We start from the raw sequence: 20,296 nt of genomic DNA on the forward strand, positions 1-20,296 counted from the left end.
GGAGGCCAGAGCTGGAAGAAGCCTGAGCTTGCTCTGTGGACTGAAATGCTAGCTTTGTGGATCGAGGCAGGTCACAGAGCCTTGCAATAGAATCACAGAACTGAAAACAGAAGCACAAGTGGAGCTAGTATCCAATCTCTCCACTTTACAGATGAAAAAAATGAGGCCTGGAGATGCTCGATTACTGGACAAACATCACACCCTAATTTGCAGGAGCAGGGCTAACATTCAAGTGTCTTTCTTAAGTTCTTCTTGGGAATTTGCTTACAGTGAGATGAATGGCCTCATTCTTATTTCAACTGGCAGAAATATTTCACAGAGTGGTGCAGGACCAGATCATGGCCTCTTATTCTAAGAATCCAAAATGACTAATACTATTAATATTACAAATCACTCATAAATATTTGGGATGTAAAATATTACACAGGTCATAGAATTATTAAGAAAAAATGCTTTCAGTTGTATGATCCAAATATGACACAATCTATGAGTCTTCTAAAAATGACTTGCTTGACACTGAAGTATAAAACTGTTTGTCAGGAGAATAAATTAATTATTAGTTAATTAACTTTAAAGAGAGGAAGTATTTGAAAAGCATCTAATTGAAATTTCAGAACAATGCTGAACATGGGTAATATGCAATAAAGATATAGCAGCAGACGGCAGATTTCACCTGCTGGGTGGGGCCAAGATAGGCACAGGAGGGCTGTGGGAGGGAACATTCCTCTCTGCCCACTCTCCCTCTATGCCTACTTACCACAGTGTGCTCGCACCCCCTCTCTGCACTTTTATTCAATGTTCCTTTACCTTGCCTTCCTTCCTCTACCTCTGTTCGTAAACATCCTACTCCTCTCTTCAAGGTCCAGTTCAAATTTCACCGTAACGTCCTGGAACTCCCACACAGCTTCCTGAGCTGGGGTCTGCAGGTGTTTCCTTACGGGCTGGATAAGTTCCATGTCCCATTTGTGTATGCGCTGCTATTTTTCAAGCATGCAGAGATGCTGCTGTGATGCATATGTGTTTGATACATTAATTCATAAGCCTTACTGAAGTGAAGGAAGGAGCTGAACAGACAGATGATGCCTGAAAGGCAAGGGACAGAGGGCCTGGGTTTGGAGCCTGACTCTACCACAACTAGCTCTGGAATCTCAGCAAGTCACTGAATTTCTACCTCAATATTATCATCTGTAAAATGGAGATCATAAAGGCAATTATGGTGAGGATTAAATGAGTTTACTATATTACGAGTGCTTACGACTCTGGAAGTGGCCTCTTGGAAGGACTCGGAAACTGTTAACTCTTATTGTACCTGTTGGCATTACTGTTTTTTCCAGTCCCCCGACACTAGACCTGTGCTCTCATTATGAGGCGCCCATGTAGCTTCTTGAGGTTGAAATGGGATCTATGCTTGTATTGGGAACCACTGTGCTCTTTGTTCTGTCTCTGGTAGGAACATGTGTTTCCTTCTGTCTCAGCATCTGTGACATGCTTTGTATCCTCCTCTTCTTGTAAAATCACGTTGTCTTCTTTGAGTCATTCCAGCCATTGTACTCAGCAGAAGTAGAATAAATGCTTATTGAATGCATAAATAATTGTGCAGCAGAACTAAAGCTCTGGGGCTTTACTCCCAAGAGTCATATGGGAGGAAATAGGGAGATCACCATTTAATACTCCCCAGGTTTTTTTTAGAAATACAAAGCCCTTTACTAATGCAGCCTAAAGCACACTTCCTTGTTTTAAAGGTGGAGCACTGGATGCCTGGTTAAAATGTGCTTCTGATACTTCATTTTATTCATTTATTTTTTATTTTTGAGACATTCTGGAAAAAAAAACTAGAAAGCCTGCCAGACAAATTCTAAAAGAGCTGTAACACTGATATTCCATTTTAAAAAGACTCAATCATTACTTCCTTTTATGGCTTCTTTTAGGAAATAAATACTAATTCAGGGCAAAATCTTTTTCCATCATAAGTAGATACACCGGAGCCACAGAGATTTAGGCAAAGGACGATGATTTAGTTTCAACCATGAGAATGGCCATGGTTAAGCCCAGCTTAGCACCAGATAGCAGACATTTTGGCACAGAAGTTGAGCATTGGTAGTTTTAAGTAGTACAAAGTATTTCAATATATAGTCAACTCTAGATTAGTTGTGCTAATGGAGGAATAAGAGACACAGATAGTAGAAAACATCAAATTCTCTGAAGTTAATGTAGAGCTGGTTTTGGAAAGGATGGCGTAAATAGACACACAGAGATACACAGACACACACCTGTGCTGGAGCTGTGCCTCCTCAAACCTCCTCTCAGCAGGACCTGTGCTAAGAACCCTGAAGTAAGCTGGGCTGCAGTGGAAAGGGGGCCTGAACCACAGAGGATAATCCACAAAGCAGACAGCCCCGAGACTCTAAGCCTCTTGAGCACAGGAATAGGGTGTTCCTCAGTCACGCTAAAACTCCATTGTCTCGCTTGGAAAGCACATAGTGAATAGTTTCTAATGAATGAATGAGTGAGTGAGTGAATAATCTGAGAACTCTCTAGCAAGACTGTTGATAAACAATCACAGATGAGCCTGCAAGCTTCTCCTCTGAAGTGACACTAGATCACTAGGTATGGTGTGTTTGTTGGGCTGTAGAGGCCCCAGATAGAACGGAGAACCATAGAATTTCATTCTGTAGGATTCCTTAGAGGCCATCTAAGGTCTCTTGTATGGCAGTAGGCAAACTGTTTTCTGTAAAAGACCAAATAGTAAATACTTGTGCCTTTGTGATCCGTAAGGTCTCAGTTTCAACTCTTCACTTCTGCTGTTGTAGCACAAAAGCAGCCACAGACAATACATAAGTTAATGTGCTTGGCTGTGTGCCAAGAAAACATTATTTACAGAAACAGGCGGTGGCGCAATATGGCTCAAGGGCTTCAGTTTGCCAACACCACTCCTGTGGGTCCTCCTAATTTCAGAGGAGGACACTGAGCTAAATAGAAGTTGAGTGACCTCCCCAAGTATGCATGGACTGGCTAACATTGGAGTTGGGGCTACAAACCCACATTTATTGGGTTTGTAGGGTGACTGGGTATGACTCTAAGCCAAAAGTTTAGGCTTTCATGTTAGAGGAAAATCTATGTGTTAATTGATTTGAATATTTGCTGAGTCTGTATATGCCAGGCATGACACCAGGCCCTGGGTGTACTTGAGTAAACCAGGGTGACATGGCTCTGCTCTTTGAGAGCTTACAGCAGAGAGGAGGTGGAGCAGAAGTCAGTCTAACTCAGTGTCAGGGGTGCTACAATGGGGGTTGGGGTGCAGGCAGTATCAGAATACACAGGCACTGCCAAAGGCAAGAAACAAACTTTCCTCTGCCTTGTGTCCATGAAGCTGCCACAGGAAGGCCCAGGCCCCCAATAGTACCTCCAGCACGCTCCTGTTGCAGCTGCGATCACCTCCACCCAATTTCTTAAGTTTAATTGTCCTCTGAAACCATGCATTCCTGCTATGTGGTGGATCCTTGTGTGTACAGCTTATTTAATTAGTAAGACCATGGATTATCTCCACTGACCTTTGATCTTCCCAATTAAATAGTTCTTTGAGTTCACAATCTGATCCATGTCGGAACGGATCGTTCCTTCCAGACCCTTTGTCAGAGCTCTGCATTCCTCCTTCAAGGCACTTAATCCTTCCGAAATTTGATTCTGAACCAGGGTGTAGGCCTCCTCGAGGAGCTGCAACAGGGAATAACACATAAATCAGGGCTCTGTCATGTGTAAGTGCTGATGGAGTCAAGCGGAGGGAGGAGCCTTCATCACAGACCATCATAACATAAACAGAACTGCACACACATTGTCATTTTTCTTTCAGAGTTGGAGTCTGTTTGGATTAGTCTTCGTGTAAGTGAGACTGAGCAGGTTGGAGGTAGGCGTTTCTACACCCAGGGAAGGAAAGGGAAGGAAATATCAAACAACAACAACAAATGCCCTAAGAGAAAAGTGAAGGAAATGTTTCCATTTTGAGTAGCTCAGTTGTGGAGCAAAACCATTGCTTACACCAAGCCACGTCCTCTTCCTGTCATTCTTCTTCCCCTTCATCTTAGGCAGCAGTTCTGTCTGAAGAGTGGGCAGGAGCTCCTCCATCACCAGGTTACTCAGGATCTGCACAGCAGAAGACAGCCCAGAGTTGGTCAGTCGGTGATGGCTACATCTGAGCATCAGGCCAACTAAAGATGTCCTGATTGGCTGTCCCTGCCTGGACCAGATGAACTCTGTAGCAGACTAATAGTTTAATAATAGTATAATAGGTTAATAGCGTAACCTACTACAGAGGCCACAGAAATCTCAACTAAGACAGTCTTACAGGCTGAACATTCTTAAACATCTGCAAGGAAGAGTAACGTCTGCTGATATTCTCACCTTGTTGTTTTCCCAACGTAAATAACAAATTCCCCAAATTCAAACTTCACACCTTCAAACTAGAAGAACTTAGGGCATACAGTAAAATGAAAGATTTCAATAGTGGATAAGGACATCTTCAGCAAAATTGTGAAGGAAATGCTAGGCTTGGCTTTGGTGGCTTGAGTCTTAGTCTGTGTCCCCTGGGACTATCATTCCTCCTAAGCCCCTTCGTGATCAAGGTATCAAAGTATCTTCATGCTCTTTGTCCCCACTGTCCCCTGAGCCCCATTGTCATCCTCTTTAATGTTTAGTAAAAGAAGGGAGCAGCAGTTTGAAGAAGTGAGAATGACGCCTGGACCGACCAGAGCCCAGGTATCACTGCATCCCACCATGCAGTGCCTTCGTCCAGCACTGGAGAAAGGCTGAGGGGATGCTCCAGGAGATACAGCCACATTGAAGGATAAGCCACAGAGAAGACTGGCAAGGTTGTCTGCTAGACCTGCTTCTCCACAGCCAGAACCCAAGCTCCAAAAGGCCTCTACTAAGAAGGAAGAGAAGGTATGCCAAAGGAAAAAAGGGAAAGGCTGGCACTGGCAAGGAGGGAAATAATCCTGCAGAAAATGGAGATGCCAGAACAGACCACACACAAAAAGCTGACAATGCTGGAGATGCCAGGGGAAGTGTGTGCATTTTTGATAACTGTGTACTTCTGGTGACCGTACAATTGGAAATACTATTTTTTTAAATGGAGCTTTATAAAAATGTAGAACGTTGTCTTACTTTTCTTAAAGCTATGTTATTATCACACAGAACATTTCATTTTGGTGGGGAAAGGGGCATATGTCACTAATAGAATGTCTCCAAAGCTGGATTGATGTGGGGAAACACCTTTTCTTCCAGTTTTGAGAAACTTCCTCTTGGCTCCCAGGAGGGGGATTCCTGGTGTTGATACACATAGCTACCTGGCACAAACACCTTATGGTGTGGGAAAACTAAAATTCATTATTTCCTCTTCGCCCTCTCTGCCTTTAGTATGGTCTTAACTTCCTTAAACCCAGAGACCTATTGGGACCTGATGCCTAAAATTAGTTAGCAGTCAGGGGGCCATCTGGAACTTCCAGTGACCCCTATTGAGAGGGCATCTCTCAAAAGAACAGCAGTTCCCTTTTTAGAGTGTGGATCTCCAGACTGATGATTTTGCCATTTCCATTTCATCTCCTGAAAGTCAAGATTGGCTCGTGAAAAGTTGTTAAAAAACATGCTACAGGTGAAATGTCAACCCTTACTGCAATTGAGAGTCTAAGCAAATGAAGATTTCGCTGGGTTTTATACAGCTTTCTGATTTCTGATCAGAGAAGAAGCTGTGTTCTCTGATTGAAGAAAAGAGTTTGGAAGTTGTTGTATACTGTTAACAATTATCTGCTCATGGCTTGCCTAATATACTATGATTGCTTACAAAAAGCATCTTTAATAAGGCTGGATACAGTTTGAAACAGGGAAAAGAAGGGAATAACCAACATTTTGGAACAATCAAATATTTGGTACATTTATAGGAGGGATGTGAGATAATTAATGGGAACTGAAACAAAAAAAAAAAAAAAGGAAAAAATAAAAGAAGAATATGGGAAGGAGTGTCTAAATTTTTCAAGTGTTTTTAAAAAGCGTGTTCCCACATCGCTCCTAAAATTTTTCTTGGCTCAATTAAACTCTTTCCTGTGAATCTGAGCAGTATTCTACACAATCACTCATGCTACTGGCCCTTCCTTCTTTACCCCTGCCCCTGAATTGCAGCAGCTTTGCTGTTCACATTCACTTTCACGGTGAGTCTTTCGAGGCCCACAGCTCAGCTTGCAATCACAGGCTGCACACTAAGATTTACAAAAGGGGAAGCATAGTTTTAGGAAGGGAAGCAGGCAGAAAAGTAGGGAATCACTTGAAGCATCTGTTCTGAGTTTGAAATAATGTTTGTCCAAAATAACTGACCTCCTCCTTTCACTTCTCATAAAAATTCAAATTATGCTTTGGGAATTAAGGAAGATTTGCTCTGAGGTCACTGGTCAGCCTCATGCTAGTGGAAATGCCCATGAGCTCATTTGATCTTGCCTTTAATCAGAGCTCTGTCACGGCAGGGTGTAACGCTTTCAATGAACCAAATAGAAACACTCTCAGGGTGGAGGTGGACGAGCTGTCCAGTCCCACTGTGCCTGTGGGTTGCTGGGAGAGGTGCTCAGCTCAGGGCAGCAAGTGGGGCTCCTGTCATCTGCCAGGTGGATCTGCCTGGGGTGACGAAGGTTATGGTGGGGACAGAGTTTCCACTAGCCCTGGTAATTCACTGGTGGGGATGTTTTTGACCTTTCTTCACCATTCTCTGGGGGCAGTCGAGAGATGAATCACCATTTTCTGTGGCATTTAAGAGGAACCTAACATGCACAAAACTCTATGGAAATTAGCAGGTCCAACAATTATTGAAGGTAAGGGCAAGAACCACAATTATTTTTGCACCAACCTAATAGATTCAGTAGGTAATTAATAATCCACCAGCCCACCCTGCTCAATGGGATAAGTTCTTGTTTGGAACACATCTCCCCAAAGTGTGGTATGCGAAGAGTGAGCCAAGAGGAAGGGAGACCAATGCCAGAATTTAAAATCACTGGGTTGACATTATGAAACTCAAGGGTCATAAGAATTGTCCTAATTCATCCTTTTGCAGAGATTGGTTAGAATTTTAGCATAAGTGTGAAACGGGTTTGAAAATATGAAAATGTTATATATAAAGGCCAAAGAAAAATAATGTTCCATTTGGGTGGGCTTATAGTTTTCTTATCTTTCCCACACAATGTTCCAAGAAATTTGGTTTTATTTTACAACTTAAGGAATTAAAGGAAATATGTCTGGGAGGAAAAAGAGGGGGTGGAAGTGGGTTACAAGTGGCGGGTGGTGGGGGGAGGGATGATATGGTTTGGCTGTGTCCCCACCTAAATCTCATCTTGGATTGTAGCTCCTATAATTCCCATGTGTTGGGGGGCACTTGGTGGGAGATAATTGAATCCTAGGGGCAGTTTCCCCATAATGTTCTAGTGGTAGTGAATAAGTCTCACAAGATCTGGTGATTTTACAAGGGGTTTCCCCTTTCATTTGGCTCTCACTCTGTCTTGTCTGCTGCCATGTAAGATGTGCTTTTCACCTTCTGCCATGACTGTGAGGCCTCACCAGCAACGTGGAACTCAGAGTCCATTCAACCTCTTTTTCTTTATAAATTACCCAGTCTTGGGTATGTCTTTATCACCAGCATGAAAACGGACTAATACAGTGAGGGAGTGGGGTTCAGGAAATGGCCACAGGGCAGCAGAGCCTGTGGGTGCTGAAGCTCAAGTGCATCTCATCCCAACAACCATCCTCATCCTCCAACCTTCAGCCCCACCCTGCCCTGATCGAGTGCTGCCTGTCACCTCCCCAGAGCCCACTCTGGCATTCCCTACCATGGTTTGCCTTCCACGAGCAGAGTCCTAAGCTCTTGGGCTTTTCTAGAGAAAGTAGCTAGTCTAATAAATAAATTGTACTAATGAAAGAATTCCCTAGCTCCTCCCCTCAGAACAGTATCCTCTGAATTTTAACATAAGTGACCTAAAAATACCACTTCAGTTTTTTTTTTTTTTTTAATGGGGGGTGGTGGCAAGGGGAGTGTTTTGTATACTTAACTACTGGGACTTGGAGATTTAAAAATTCTATTACTCCTATAAGAAACTAAGCATATCACTAGGTTGATCAAAACTAACAAACCTGGGATCACCCCTTGAAGGCCACACCACAGCGCCTCCTTTCAGACGCTGAGCTGTCAGGAAGGTGTGAGGTCTGGGGAGACCACCCTCCTTCCTGAAGCAAGCCCCGCCGTCTCATCAGGCTGCTGGCTCAGGCCCCTTGTGTTACTGAGTGGCCATGGGTGAAAGAATCCACTCAAAAGGAGTCACACTTAAGATCTTTCAGCAAAAGACAACTCTGGAGCATATGGACAAGGCCTAAAAAATGTGAGTAGTTTTTTTTTTTTTTTTTTTTGTCTTGAAACTGTTCTGTGGGAATTATGAGCTGTTCTCTAGCCCATCTTGGTATTTTAAAAGCAAATAATAAATATATAACATAACTAGAGATACTTTACAGTTGCAAAGCCTTTTCCCTCATGATCTCATTTGATAAATTTATATTGACAAGTAGAAAATATGTTGATGTTTTTACTGGCATACAAATATTTTCACCTTAACAGTCTGCCAGGCAAGTTATTCTGAGATAGTTGCTCTGCCTGGACACTTGCCTAAAATAACCATCGCCATGAGGGCCTTCCATACTTGCTGTGTGAGTCATTACTACGAAGGTAATGGAACAAGGCTGAGAGTCTGAATGCAGGCCCCTAGGGTAGAGGGGTTCAGGACAGGGTTATGATTAAGGTCTTAGCAGTCAGGAAGAAAAAATGCAAATAAACCCAGTGCTTTAAACAAAAGATGTCATTTTCTCAAACTCACTTATGCTATGCCATTTTCTTTAACCACTTGGTAGCTTCTCTGGCCCCCTGGCCTCTTTTTTCCATGAGTCTTAGGCTAGACACTGCTTTACTGTTATGCACCAAGTCTTAGAGTCTGTGGGGAACCATAATCCTTACCTGGCCCCACACAGTAAGCTTTAGAGGCCATTTCCTTTTACCAGCTTCTCCAAGCTGGTTTAAAATGCATTTCTGTAGCAGACTAGCTTTCTGAATTCAGCCAACTGTTCTGAATGTTCTTTTTCTCACCTGGAGGTTGCTGGACAAATAATCCTGAAATGCCCCTCCAGCATTCACATTTTATGAGTCTGTCATTCTACCAAAAGACTTAAATTCTGGGAGGAGCAAAACCACTTTTTTTTTTTTGAGACAGGGTCTCACTCTGTTGCCCAGTGCAGTGGCACAAATGACAGCTCACTGCATCCTTGAACTCATGGGCTCAAATGATCCTACTGTCTTAGTTTCTCAAGTAGCTGGGACTACCTGCACATACCACCGCTCCCAGCTAACTTTTAGAAAACTTTTTGAAGAGATAGGGTCTTGCTATGTTGCCCAGGCTAATCTTGAACTCCTGGATTCAAGTAGTCTTCCCACCTTGGCCTTGCAAAGTGCTGAGATTACAGGTATGAGCCACCACACCCAGCCCCTGTGAAACTTCTTACTGGGACACTTGATAACTCCAGTGATTTCTGATCTCTTTTCTGCTTTTTTTTTTGTTTTGTTTCACTTTCCCATTTAAAATGTTTTTTATCCTGCAAAACTAGGAGCTTACTATGACCACTTGCACAAATGCTTTACAATCTCCATCTATATAGAGACTCATATACATATACCCACACACATATGTGCCTTGTCTTCTGCATGCTTTCTATTGTGTCTTGTCTCACCATGATGGCAAGGGATGAGTCATTTCTGTCTCTTCCAACTTACACCACTTAGCACCCAATCAGTCGAAAGCCAAAACAAACTCAAACTCAACTCCCAGAAAGGATTTATTAAATGCCTATATTCTTTTTTTCCCTTTTTTTTTTTTTTTTTTTTTTGAGATGGAATCTTATACTGTCACCTGGGCTGGAGTGCAGTGGCACGGTCTCAGCTCACTGCAACCTCTGCCTCCCAGGTTTAAGCAATTCTCCTTGCCTCAGCCTCCCAAGTAACTGGGATTACAGGCATCTGCCACCACACCTAGCTAATTTTTTTGTATTTTTAGTAGAGACAGGGTTTCACTGTGTCAGCCAGACTGGTCTTGAACTCCTGGCCTTGTGATCTGCCCACCTTGGCCTCCCAAAGTACTGGGATTACAGGCGTGAGCCATTGCGCCTGGCCTAAATACCTATTTTCAATGGCATCATGGAGGAATGTAAGTTCACATACGTTTTCAAGTGAAAGAAAAAAATGAAGCAAGTGGCATAGCTGAACTCAAGGAGCTATTGAAAAACAAATGTGTAACTTAGTATATTCCCATGGCTGGTGTTGGTCTTTCACTGGGCCAGGAGCAGAAGCCATCATTGCCTTTGCCATTTGTCCACTTAGCATGTAACCCTGAAACTATCAGCTCCACAGGGCCAGGACCATTCTGTCTTGTCTATCTTTGGGTCACTAGCCCCCAGCACATTGCCTGACATAGAGTCAGCGCTCAGTAAATAGTAGTTGAATGAATGAGACTAGGCAAGTCACTTCGCTGTTATATGCTTCCCTCAGTTTTCTCATTTACAAAATTGAAATAATAATAATAACTGCCCTACCCATCTCATAAGATTGGCAAGACAAACACCGTTAGGTTTCAAACATTATCAAGTATCACGCAAAGGCATTTGACTACTCGTCTATCTATTAACTATGTTGGCTTACATGGCAGGCCAGCCAGTGTCAAATGCTTCAGCCTCCCCTTCTGACACTTCTGTTTTTCTTTATGGCATAAGTACACAACTATTTGGTTCTCTCAGACTTATGAATGGCTGTGCTTCCCCAAAATATCAAAACTCAAGACTTGTTTAAAATTCTGGAAGAAGCAAGTCTCAGGTTGGGAAATAGATGAGTTTAGAATCTACCAGAAAGAAAAAAAAAAGAGAGAAAGAGAAGATTCTAATGGTAAACACATGTTCTCATATGGTGAAACAATAAAGAAGAGCTCCCTCATGAGTTTTCAGCATTAGATGTTTAATGACCACACAGAGTCAAGGCACCATTCAGCATCCTCCAAATATTGTTCTCTAATAATGAATTTCACTAGCTCCCAAAAGAGGTACCCTAGGAGATGTGGAAAAAAAAATTAGTGGGGCCGGGCACGGTGGCTCACGCCTATAATCCCAGCACTTTGGGAGCCTGAGGCAGGTGGATCACGAGGTCAGGAGTTCAAGACCAACCTGACCAATATGGTAAAACCCTGTCTCTACTAAAAACACAAAAATTAGCTGGAGTGGTGGCATGCATCTGTAGTCCCAGCTACTCAGGAGGCTGAGGCAGAAGAATTGCTTGAACTCAGGAGGCGGAGGTTGCAATAAGTCGAGATTGCGCCACTGTACTCCAGCCTGGGCGACAGAGTAAGACTCCTCTCAAAAAAAAAAAAGTAGCATTCTGAAATACCATGTTACTTTATGTAAATATGCCCATACCCAGCCTCCTGTTCTTGGCTGAAGCAGCCATGTGACTGGTGTCATCATGGAGGCTGGGGTCATATCACAAAGCAGTTTCCTTTGGAGATTTATAATACCGTCCCTCGTACGAAACCCACTGAAGTGCTTAGGCCATGACTGACATCTAGTCAGGATCATGAGAAATTATAATGTACTACAGGGCACAGAAAACTAGAAAAGATAAATGCAATATATGGAAAACTGTCTAATGCTTTTTGAATTTGTTTTTTTTCATTACTTCGTTTACATATAATTCAATAAATACAGCTGCTTGCCAAATACTTCTCTAACTGCACTTCACAAGGCAAGGTAAACATTACTATTCTTAATTTTTCCAGAGGAGTAATCTGAGACTAAAAGAGGTTAAATAAGTTGGCATGACTTAAGTCCAAGTTTGCTAACCCTAGCTAAAGCCCTGTCATGCACTTTGCACTACTGCTCGCTACTCACACTTGATTCTAGTCTGGAAGCATGAGGTAATTTAAAAGAGTAATTATTTTCATAGAAAACAGTGGGGGCAGCTCTTTCCACTGTAGTTGCCATGTTTCTGGCTGCCCTATTTCATGCCCAGTCTGGTGGTCTTTGCAGGGGTGCCTGGTAGTTTCCTGACCAATGCTTCCAGACATAAGAGAGATGGCCTGTGGAACCACATCTTCCATACTTGCAACTTTTTTGTTTGATTGTTTAACAAAATGACCCTGACTTCCTATCAACCAAATACCCAAACATAGAGAGAATCCAAAATTTTAGCCCCATGTTACCTGGATTTCATCCCCAGTGATCATTTCCCAGGAACCATAGTGACCTTTCTCCTGTCGGAAGAATTGCACAGCTTCTAAAAAGGCTTGGGCTTCAAATGTCATCTGCTTCATGTAATCTAAAGAAAAGAAGGAAGGACATTCAGCAAGGTAAAACACTCTACATTTCCCCATAGCTCCTCAAGTGTAATGGCTCAGAGACCTAGCATTATCTGAAAATGACAAGGCATAGAATTATGAGACACAGAGAAAGGTAAGCAAGTACTGAATTCAAAGTTAATTTGCAGGTGTACATCACATTACTTGTTCATTGTCCTAGCTGATACATTCTATCAGTTACTGAGCATACTGATTAGGACTAGAAGGAGGCCCATCTCCCTTACTGTCTCTTATACATGCTTCTCTATCCACCCGCAGGCACCCAGCGACTTTACGCTACCAGCTGTGACACAGGCCGTCCCTTAACAGTGCCTCTTGTGTTCAAAGTATCTCCTTCCAGTTTCCCAAGAAAACAATTTCTCTGTGACTCAGTATCAGCTTTCAATACAATATGCATCAACACAACATGGAAATATATGCAAATGAAGATAGTAATTGCTAACACAAAGCAGGACAATGTTCATCTAAGCACTTTACAGATTTCATTGAGACCTCACAAAAACCCTCCAGGAGAGTATTATTATCCTCATTTTACAGATGAGGAGACTGAGGCACACAAAGATGAATTAATTGCCTAGATCATATAGCTAGTGAGTGGCACAGTCCAGGTGTGAAAGGTAGTCTGACCTCAGAGCTTGCCTCTAACCATGATACTATATTGTCTCACATACTAGTTTTATGGGTTTGCCCTTCTAAACATACTAGATTTTAAATGGTGTCATATCTGAGAGGTACTATCCTACCACAAGGAATGAACATCTAATGGTGGAACTTAAGGTGTGGTAGAGGGAGCTGGGGCTGAATAGCCTTCTCAGAGTTCCATAAGCCATGCTAGGCATGCAGTGTCTTCATTTCCAGCACATAAAATTGGCTCTTGGGGGACACAATGATAACAAAATTATAGAAATCTTCATGGGGAAATGAACTTCAGAAATAATCTAATCAAATAATAAATAATCAAGCCTTAGAAAGGGGAAATAAAATGGGGAAAGTGAAGTGAGTGAAAAGGCCAAGTTCCCTGACTCTCCTCCTATAAGGCACAAAGCTCTCCTGCCAGTAGCACATTTATAGAGCAACATTAGATTAGTGATTTGCAGGCAGCTGATTTGAGGGGTGAGGAGGAACCATCACAGCTTTAGACAGTGGGATTATTCAGTAAAAGTCTAAATTGTTGATATGGGGACTAAAAGAGGATCAATCTGCTCTCATTACTAAAAGGAACTAAAAGAGGATCAATCTGCTCTCAAAGGTAACAATCAATGAATAGGTGGTAGATGACTCATTTGAGATTGGCTTACTAGATCATAAACCTCAGGAACTGAGAAAAGAGAAAACAATTCAAGGCTTAGCCTCCACAAGAGCTCAAGAAAACTATTCACAGTGAGGATACCATGAAGTCCATCTGAAGTTCCATTTTAAAAAATGTGGAACAGTGGCCAGGCATGGTGGTGGCTCACACCTGTAATTCCAACACTTTGGGAGGCCAAGGACGGATGATCACTTGATGCCAGGATTTCAAGACGAGTCTGGGCAACATAGTGAGACCACATGTCTACAAAAAAAATTAGCTGATCACAGTGGCACATGCCCATAGTCCCAGCCACTCAGGAGGCTGAGGCAGAAGGATCACTTGAACCCAGGAGTTTGAGGCTGCAGTGAGCTATGATTGCACAATTGCACCCTACCCAGGGCAATAGAGACCCTGTCTCCAAAAAAAAAAAAAAAAAAAAAAAAAGAGAAGAAAAGAATGTGGAACAGTAACTGATATTTCCAATAGTAACATAGAGATTTGGTCAAAATCTAAATTAAGTTTTGAAAAAAGAGCATGTTTCAAGAATCAAGTTTTGGTTTTTTTTTTTAATTTTTTCCCCGTCCCATGTGCTTTTCTTTTTTTTTTTTTTTTACTTTTTCTTTTTCTTTTTTTAAATTATACTTTAAGTACTAGGGTACATGTGCACAACACGCATGTGTGTTACATAGGTATACATGTGCCATGCTGGTTTGCTGCACCCATTAATTCATCATTTACATTAGGTATTTCTCCTAATGCTATCCCTCCCCCTGACCCTCACTCAATGACAGGTCCCCATGTGTGACATTCCCCACCCTGTGTCCAAGTGTTCTCATTGTTCAATTCCCACCTATGAGTGAGAACATGCAGTGTTTGGTTTTCTGTCCTTGTGTTTGCTCAGAATGATGGTTTCCAGCTTCATCCGTGTCCCTGCAAAGGACATGAACTCATCCTTTTTTATGGCTGCATAGTATTCCATGGTGTATATGTGCCACATTTTCTTAATCCAGTCTATCATTGATGGACATTTGGGTTGGTTCCAAGTCTTTGCTATTGTGAATAGTGCCACAATAAACATATCTATGCATGTGTCTTTATAGTAACATGATTTATAATTCTTTGGGTATATACCCAGTAATGGGATCACTGCATCAAATGGTATTTCTAGTGCTAGATCCTTGAGGAATCACCACACTGTCTTTCACAATGGTTGACTAGTTTATACTCCCAACAACAGTGTAAAAGCACTTCTATTTCTCCACATCCTCTCCAGCACCTGTTGTTTCCTAACTTTTTAGTGATTGCCATTCTAACTGGTATGAGATGCTATCTCGTTGTGGTTGTGATTGCATTTCTCTGATGACCGGTGATGAGCATTTTTTCATGTGTCTGTTGGATGCATAAATGTTTTCTTTTGAGAAGTGTCTGTTCATATCCTTTGCCCACTTTTTGATGGGGTTGTTTTCTTCTTGTAAATTAGTTTAAGTTATTTGTAGATTCTGGATATTAGCCCTTTGTCAGATGGGTAGATTGCAAAAATTTTCTCCCATTCTGTAGGTTGCCTGTTCATTCTGATGGTGGTTTCTTTTGCTGTGCAGAAGCTCTTTAGTTTAATTAGGTCCCATTTGTCTATTTTGGCTTTTGTTGCCATTGCTTTTGGTGTTTTAGTCATGAAGTCTTTGTCCTGAATAGTATTGCCTATGTTTTCTTCTAGGGTTTTTATGGTTTTAGGTCTAACATTAAAGTCTTTAATCCATCTTGAATTAATTTTTGTATAAGGTATAAGGAAGGGATCCAGTTTCAGCTTTCTACATATGGCTAGCCAGTTTTCCCAGCACCATTTATTAAATAGGGAATCTTTTCCCCATTTCTTGTTTTTGTCAGGTTTGCCAAAGATAAGACGGTTGTAGATGTGTGGTGTTATTTCCTGAGGCATCTGTTCTGTTCCATTGGTCTATATCTCTGTTTTGGTACCAGTACCATGCTGTTTTGGTTACTGTAGCCTTGTAGTATAGTTTGAAGTCAGGTAGCCTGATGCCTCCAGCTTTGTTTTTTTTGCTTAGGATTGTTTTGGCAATGCGGGCTCATTTTTGGTTCCATATGAACTTTAAAGTAGTTTCTTTTCCAATTCTGTGAAGAAAGTTATTGGTAGCTTGATGGAGATGGCATTGAATCTATAAATTACCTTGGGCAGTATGGCCATTTTCATGATATCGATTCTTCCTATCCATGAGCATGGGATGTTCTTCCATTTGTTTGCGTCCTCCTTTATTTCATTGAGCAGTAGTTTGTAGTTCTCCTTAAAGAGGTCCTTCACATCCCTTGTAAGTTGGATTCCTAGGTATTTTATTTTCTTTGTAGCAATTGTGAATGGGAGTTCACTCATGATTTGGCTCTCTGTTTGTCTGTTATTAGTGTATAGGAATGCTTGTGATTTTTGCACATTGATTTTGTATCCTGAGACTTTGCTGAAGTTGCTTATCAGCTTAAGGAGATTTTGGGCTGAGACGATGGGGTTTTCTAAATATACAATCATGTCATCTGCAAACAGGGACAATTTGACTTCCTCTTTTCCTAATTGAATATCCTTTATTTCTTTCTCTTGCCTGATTGCCCTGGCCAGAACTTCCAACACTATGTTGAATAGGAGTGGTGAGAGAGGGCATCCCTGTCTTGTGTCAGTTTTCAAAGGGAAGGCTTCCAGTTTTTGCCCATTCAGTATGATATTGGCTGTGGGTTTGTCATAAATATCTCTTATTATTTTGAGATACGAAGAATCAAGTTTTTAAATCGAAGTATTTTTTCCTTGTTATTTTTCTTGACTTCGCAAGTATTTTAATGTTTAATCTTAGAGGTTTGGAAAACAAAAATTAAAGTCTTGCTATAAAATGGACAATACCATTGGCAGCGTTCTCCCCACAAGGGGATTGTGATATGGGACTTAGTACACTGGGAGGGACTTTACCAACTGAGATGGAAACTGTAATTACTACATTGGGATTCAAGACTGACTCATGTGCTCTTATTTTTAACAGCTGTTTTCATTTCCAACCTAAGAAAACAAAGAGATGGAAGAAAATATGGTACTGTGTCTGGACGAAGTGAATATGGCCAGATCCACAAGCCAGGGAATGAACTTTTAAATTCTTCATGTCCTTATAAGAAGCATACATTTACATATTTCCTCCTCTACTGACCTCAGTAGCTGCAGAAGGCACTTGAAATCTTGTCCATTACCTTCTGTATCTATATCAAAGCAAACAATGGCACTTCCACTGATGGTTGCATTTTCAAAGATCTTTGGAAAAAGTAACTGAAGAAATGGGATTTGGAGATGTGGATGTCGACAGAAGTCAAAGAAGGAACCAGAAGGAGAGCTCGAATGTAATAGTGGTAGAAGTGAGATACCTTAATACAGAAGAGAAGAAAAGTATTAATAATCAAATGAGCCACAAGAGAAATTATAGTCATCTAACAACGAAGCCTCAGAGAATGAGGGCCTGGATCTGAATTCTGGACTCTACCATTCAGGCAGACTTAAACTAGATTTTAAATACTTCCTTTCCATAAAGGAAAAAAGATCTAATCTACTGATTCATCATTGTATTTTCAGCTAGTAAACTGTTAAATTAATATATGTAAAACTTTTAGAACAAATCTGCCACATAGTAAGTTGCTTTATATACATTTGTTCTTAAGATTATAAGCACAGGTCAATAGCAACTAAAAGATCATTAAGCAAATAAACGACAAAGGTTTGCTTTGTAAAAGATAACACTGTACTGCAATGGTAATATAAACTTCATTTTTTTCTAAGTTGTTTGCAAAGGCATTGCTGAACTCAGTCAGAATGTACAGGTGTTCAAGAGAAACCAGATTAGCAGATATTTGATGAACTTCCTGCCACAGATCTCATGGGAACAAATTCCAGGTTCACAATCACCTACTCTCCTGCCAATAAGCAAATTGAGAGTTTTGTTCCGTGGTCCTCAGAATCAACAATGGTTTTTGGCTTTTAAGCAGTCTCCTGGCAAGCCAACTTAGAAACAAATAGCAGCTATCAGCCCAAACTCTACTCTTCCAGCATGCTATAATTATGAGAAAGCCTGAGGAGATAAAAGTGCTGGGGAGTAACTTAGATATCACTACATTCAGCTCTCTCATTTAATGGATGAGGAAACTGGAAAAAGAAATGGTTAATTTCCTAGCTGAAGGTCACACAGCTGGTCAGAAGCAGAGCCAAAAGTTGAAAAAGTGGCTTTGGCATGTTGTAAGTGGCCCTGGCATTCATGCTAATTTAAATAACAGACTATGAGAGTTGGAAGTGATCTTCAAGGTCACCTACCCCAAGCTCTCATTCAATGTTGGGATCCTTCAGAATCCCAGACATACACTCGTTTGGCCCCAGCTTGATTATTTCCAGTGACAGCAAGCTCACAATTTAATGAAAATAGTTCTTTCCGTCACTGAACTGCTCCAAAATTTCCTTCTATTGAGCCAAAGTCTGTTTCCATGGACTCTCTCCCATTAATCTCATTTCTCCCTTTCAGAGCAAAATAGACAAGTTTACTCTTCTTCCATACGGTAACCCGAGAAAAAAACAGTAATCAGCTGAATATCCTTATTTCTCTTCAACTGTTCTTTAAACAGCATATCTTTTGAATCTTTTTAATTTGACCTTCCCTTTTCCTTCTTTCCCTCAGTGATCCATTCGAATGTATCTACATCTTCCTTAAAGTTGGCCCCTACAACTGAATACAATAGACTGGGTATTGTCTGACAGATGCAAATTATACAAAGTCAAAGGATACTTTTTTTTCTTATCTCTAACCTCTTTTTTAATACAACCACATCACACTGTTGACTCCTGTCTTTCTTGAGTTTTTCATATAAAACTCTTGCCAATATAAACCTCTCCTAGCCTGTATTTCTGCTTTTGACTTCGAAGGACAGATTTTTAACATTATCCCTATTACATTACAACTTACTGTGATCAACCCAGAGCCCCAAACCTGCTGAAATCATTTAAAAATTGTGATTCTGTCCCCTGACTCTCTTATACCACAGTATCATTTGAAAACCTGGTAAGTTTGCCTTCTATATTTCTGGCCGACTCATTGATAAAAAACATTCACCAGATGAAAAACATTCACCAGATCAGGAGTGAGGAAAGAGCCCTGGGAAACGATAAGCATTTGGGGAGATACAGGGGAGACACATTTTGGCCATGCATGCAACAATCACATCCTCATGACCAAGAACTGTCTAGGAATGCACTATTCTCTTTAGTCTCTCCCTACTTCCTCATTCACGCAGCTGCATGGAAAACTCATATTTGGTAGACATGATTAAGGATTCTGCAAGGAAAGGAAAACTTCTCTAGACCTCTTGGGGACAGTTATTCATGGGGCCAGCCAGAGAGGAGCTGCTTTTGTTTTTTTCCAGTTAAATAGATTTATAACACATCTGAATCAACTGAAACACCAAAGCTCCAGGGCCCGTGGAGTCATTCTAGATTCTGACTCTGGCTGTGGTGTTGGGACTCCCGGACTCAGGCTGGGTTTGGAAGCTGCCTTGTTATTTTGTTTCATCAGTAAACTGTGCCAAGCCCTGGGAGCTGATTTGCTGGGTGATTTGTGAAAGTTATGTAACAGCATTACTCACTATGCTGCTATGGGGCTCATCTCACTAAGTTACACTTCTAAACTGTCTTTCACTTCAGGTCAGATGTCATCTTTCCTATGGGAGATGCAGTGAGGCTGTGTGCCCCAATTTCTTTCTAGAACAAAGAAGGGGAACAGGGGAAGGTAATCAACATTTATTGAGTCCCTACCATGGAGCACGGACCATGTGAGATGCTTACACACACACAGTCTCATATAATCCTTCCAACAGTCCCATCAGGCAGGAATTAATATCCTCACTTTACAGAAGACAAGAAAATGGAGTTTTGGGAAGGCTAAATAGTTTTTTTAAGCTAGCATGTGGTTAAGCAATGGCCACTTACCTCTAAAGTCCTGTTATAACATTTTATCATGTAATTTTTTAAAAACTTTTTATCTTGAGATAATTTTAGATTACCTCAAATAAGATCTCAAATTTGAGATTATCTCAAATTACTAGTTCTTATTTTTCACATGCTGTTATAAGAAATAATATAGAGATATCCTATATACACCCTTCAGTCGGGTTTCCCAAAAGGGAGCATCTTGCAACCCTATAGTACAATATACCACAACCATGAAATTGACATTGTTGCAGTCCAACATTTTTATTCAGATTTCACCAGTTTTACATGCACTCCTGTGTGTGTGTGTGTGTGTGTGTTGTTCCATTTAATTTTTTTTTTTTTTTTTTTTTTTTTGAGACGTAGTTTCACTCCTGTTGCCCAGGCTGGAGTGCAATGGCACGATCTTGGTTCACTGCAACCTCCACCTCCTGGGTTCAAGTGATTCTCCTGCTTCAGCCTCCTGAGTAGCTGGGATTAAAGGTGCCCGCCACCACGCCCAGCTAATTTTTGTATTTTTTAGTATAGACGGGG

At 41.2% G+C, this 20,296-nt stretch overlaps 1 protein-coding gene and 1 non-coding gene across 2 annotated transcripts in view; both read right to left on the reverse strand.

The window, feature by feature from the left end:
- Positions 1–20,296, reverse strand: part of NIBAN1 (niban apoptosis regulator 1) — a 178,423-nt gene that overhangs the window by 29,067 nt on the left and 129,060 nt on the right. The window contains exons 6-8 of the mRNA XM_010368956.2: positions 12,309–12,424; positions 4,036–4,140; positions 3,552–3,714 (exon numbers count right to left, since the gene is read on the reverse strand). Of these exons, the coding sequence (XP_010367258.2) occupies positions 3,552–3,714; positions 4,036–4,140; positions 12,309–12,424 (384 nt within the window). The remainder of the gene's footprint in view (positions 1–3,551; positions 3,715–4,035; positions 4,141–12,308; positions 12,425–20,296) is intronic.
- On the reverse strand, positions 1,811–1,875 carry LOC115899408. Its single transcript, XR_004059121.1, has one exon. It is a non-coding gene; the product is annotated as a U7 small nuclear RNA (small nuclear RNA).

The sequence above is a fragment of the Rhinopithecus roxellana genome, chromosome 8 (assembly GCF_007565055.1).
Source record: "Rhinopithecus roxellana isolate Shanxi Qingling chromosome 8, ASM756505v1, whole genome shotgun sequence".
Taxonomy (NCBI): Eukaryota; Metazoa; Chordata; class Mammalia; order Primates; family Cercopithecidae; genus Rhinopithecus; species Rhinopithecus roxellana.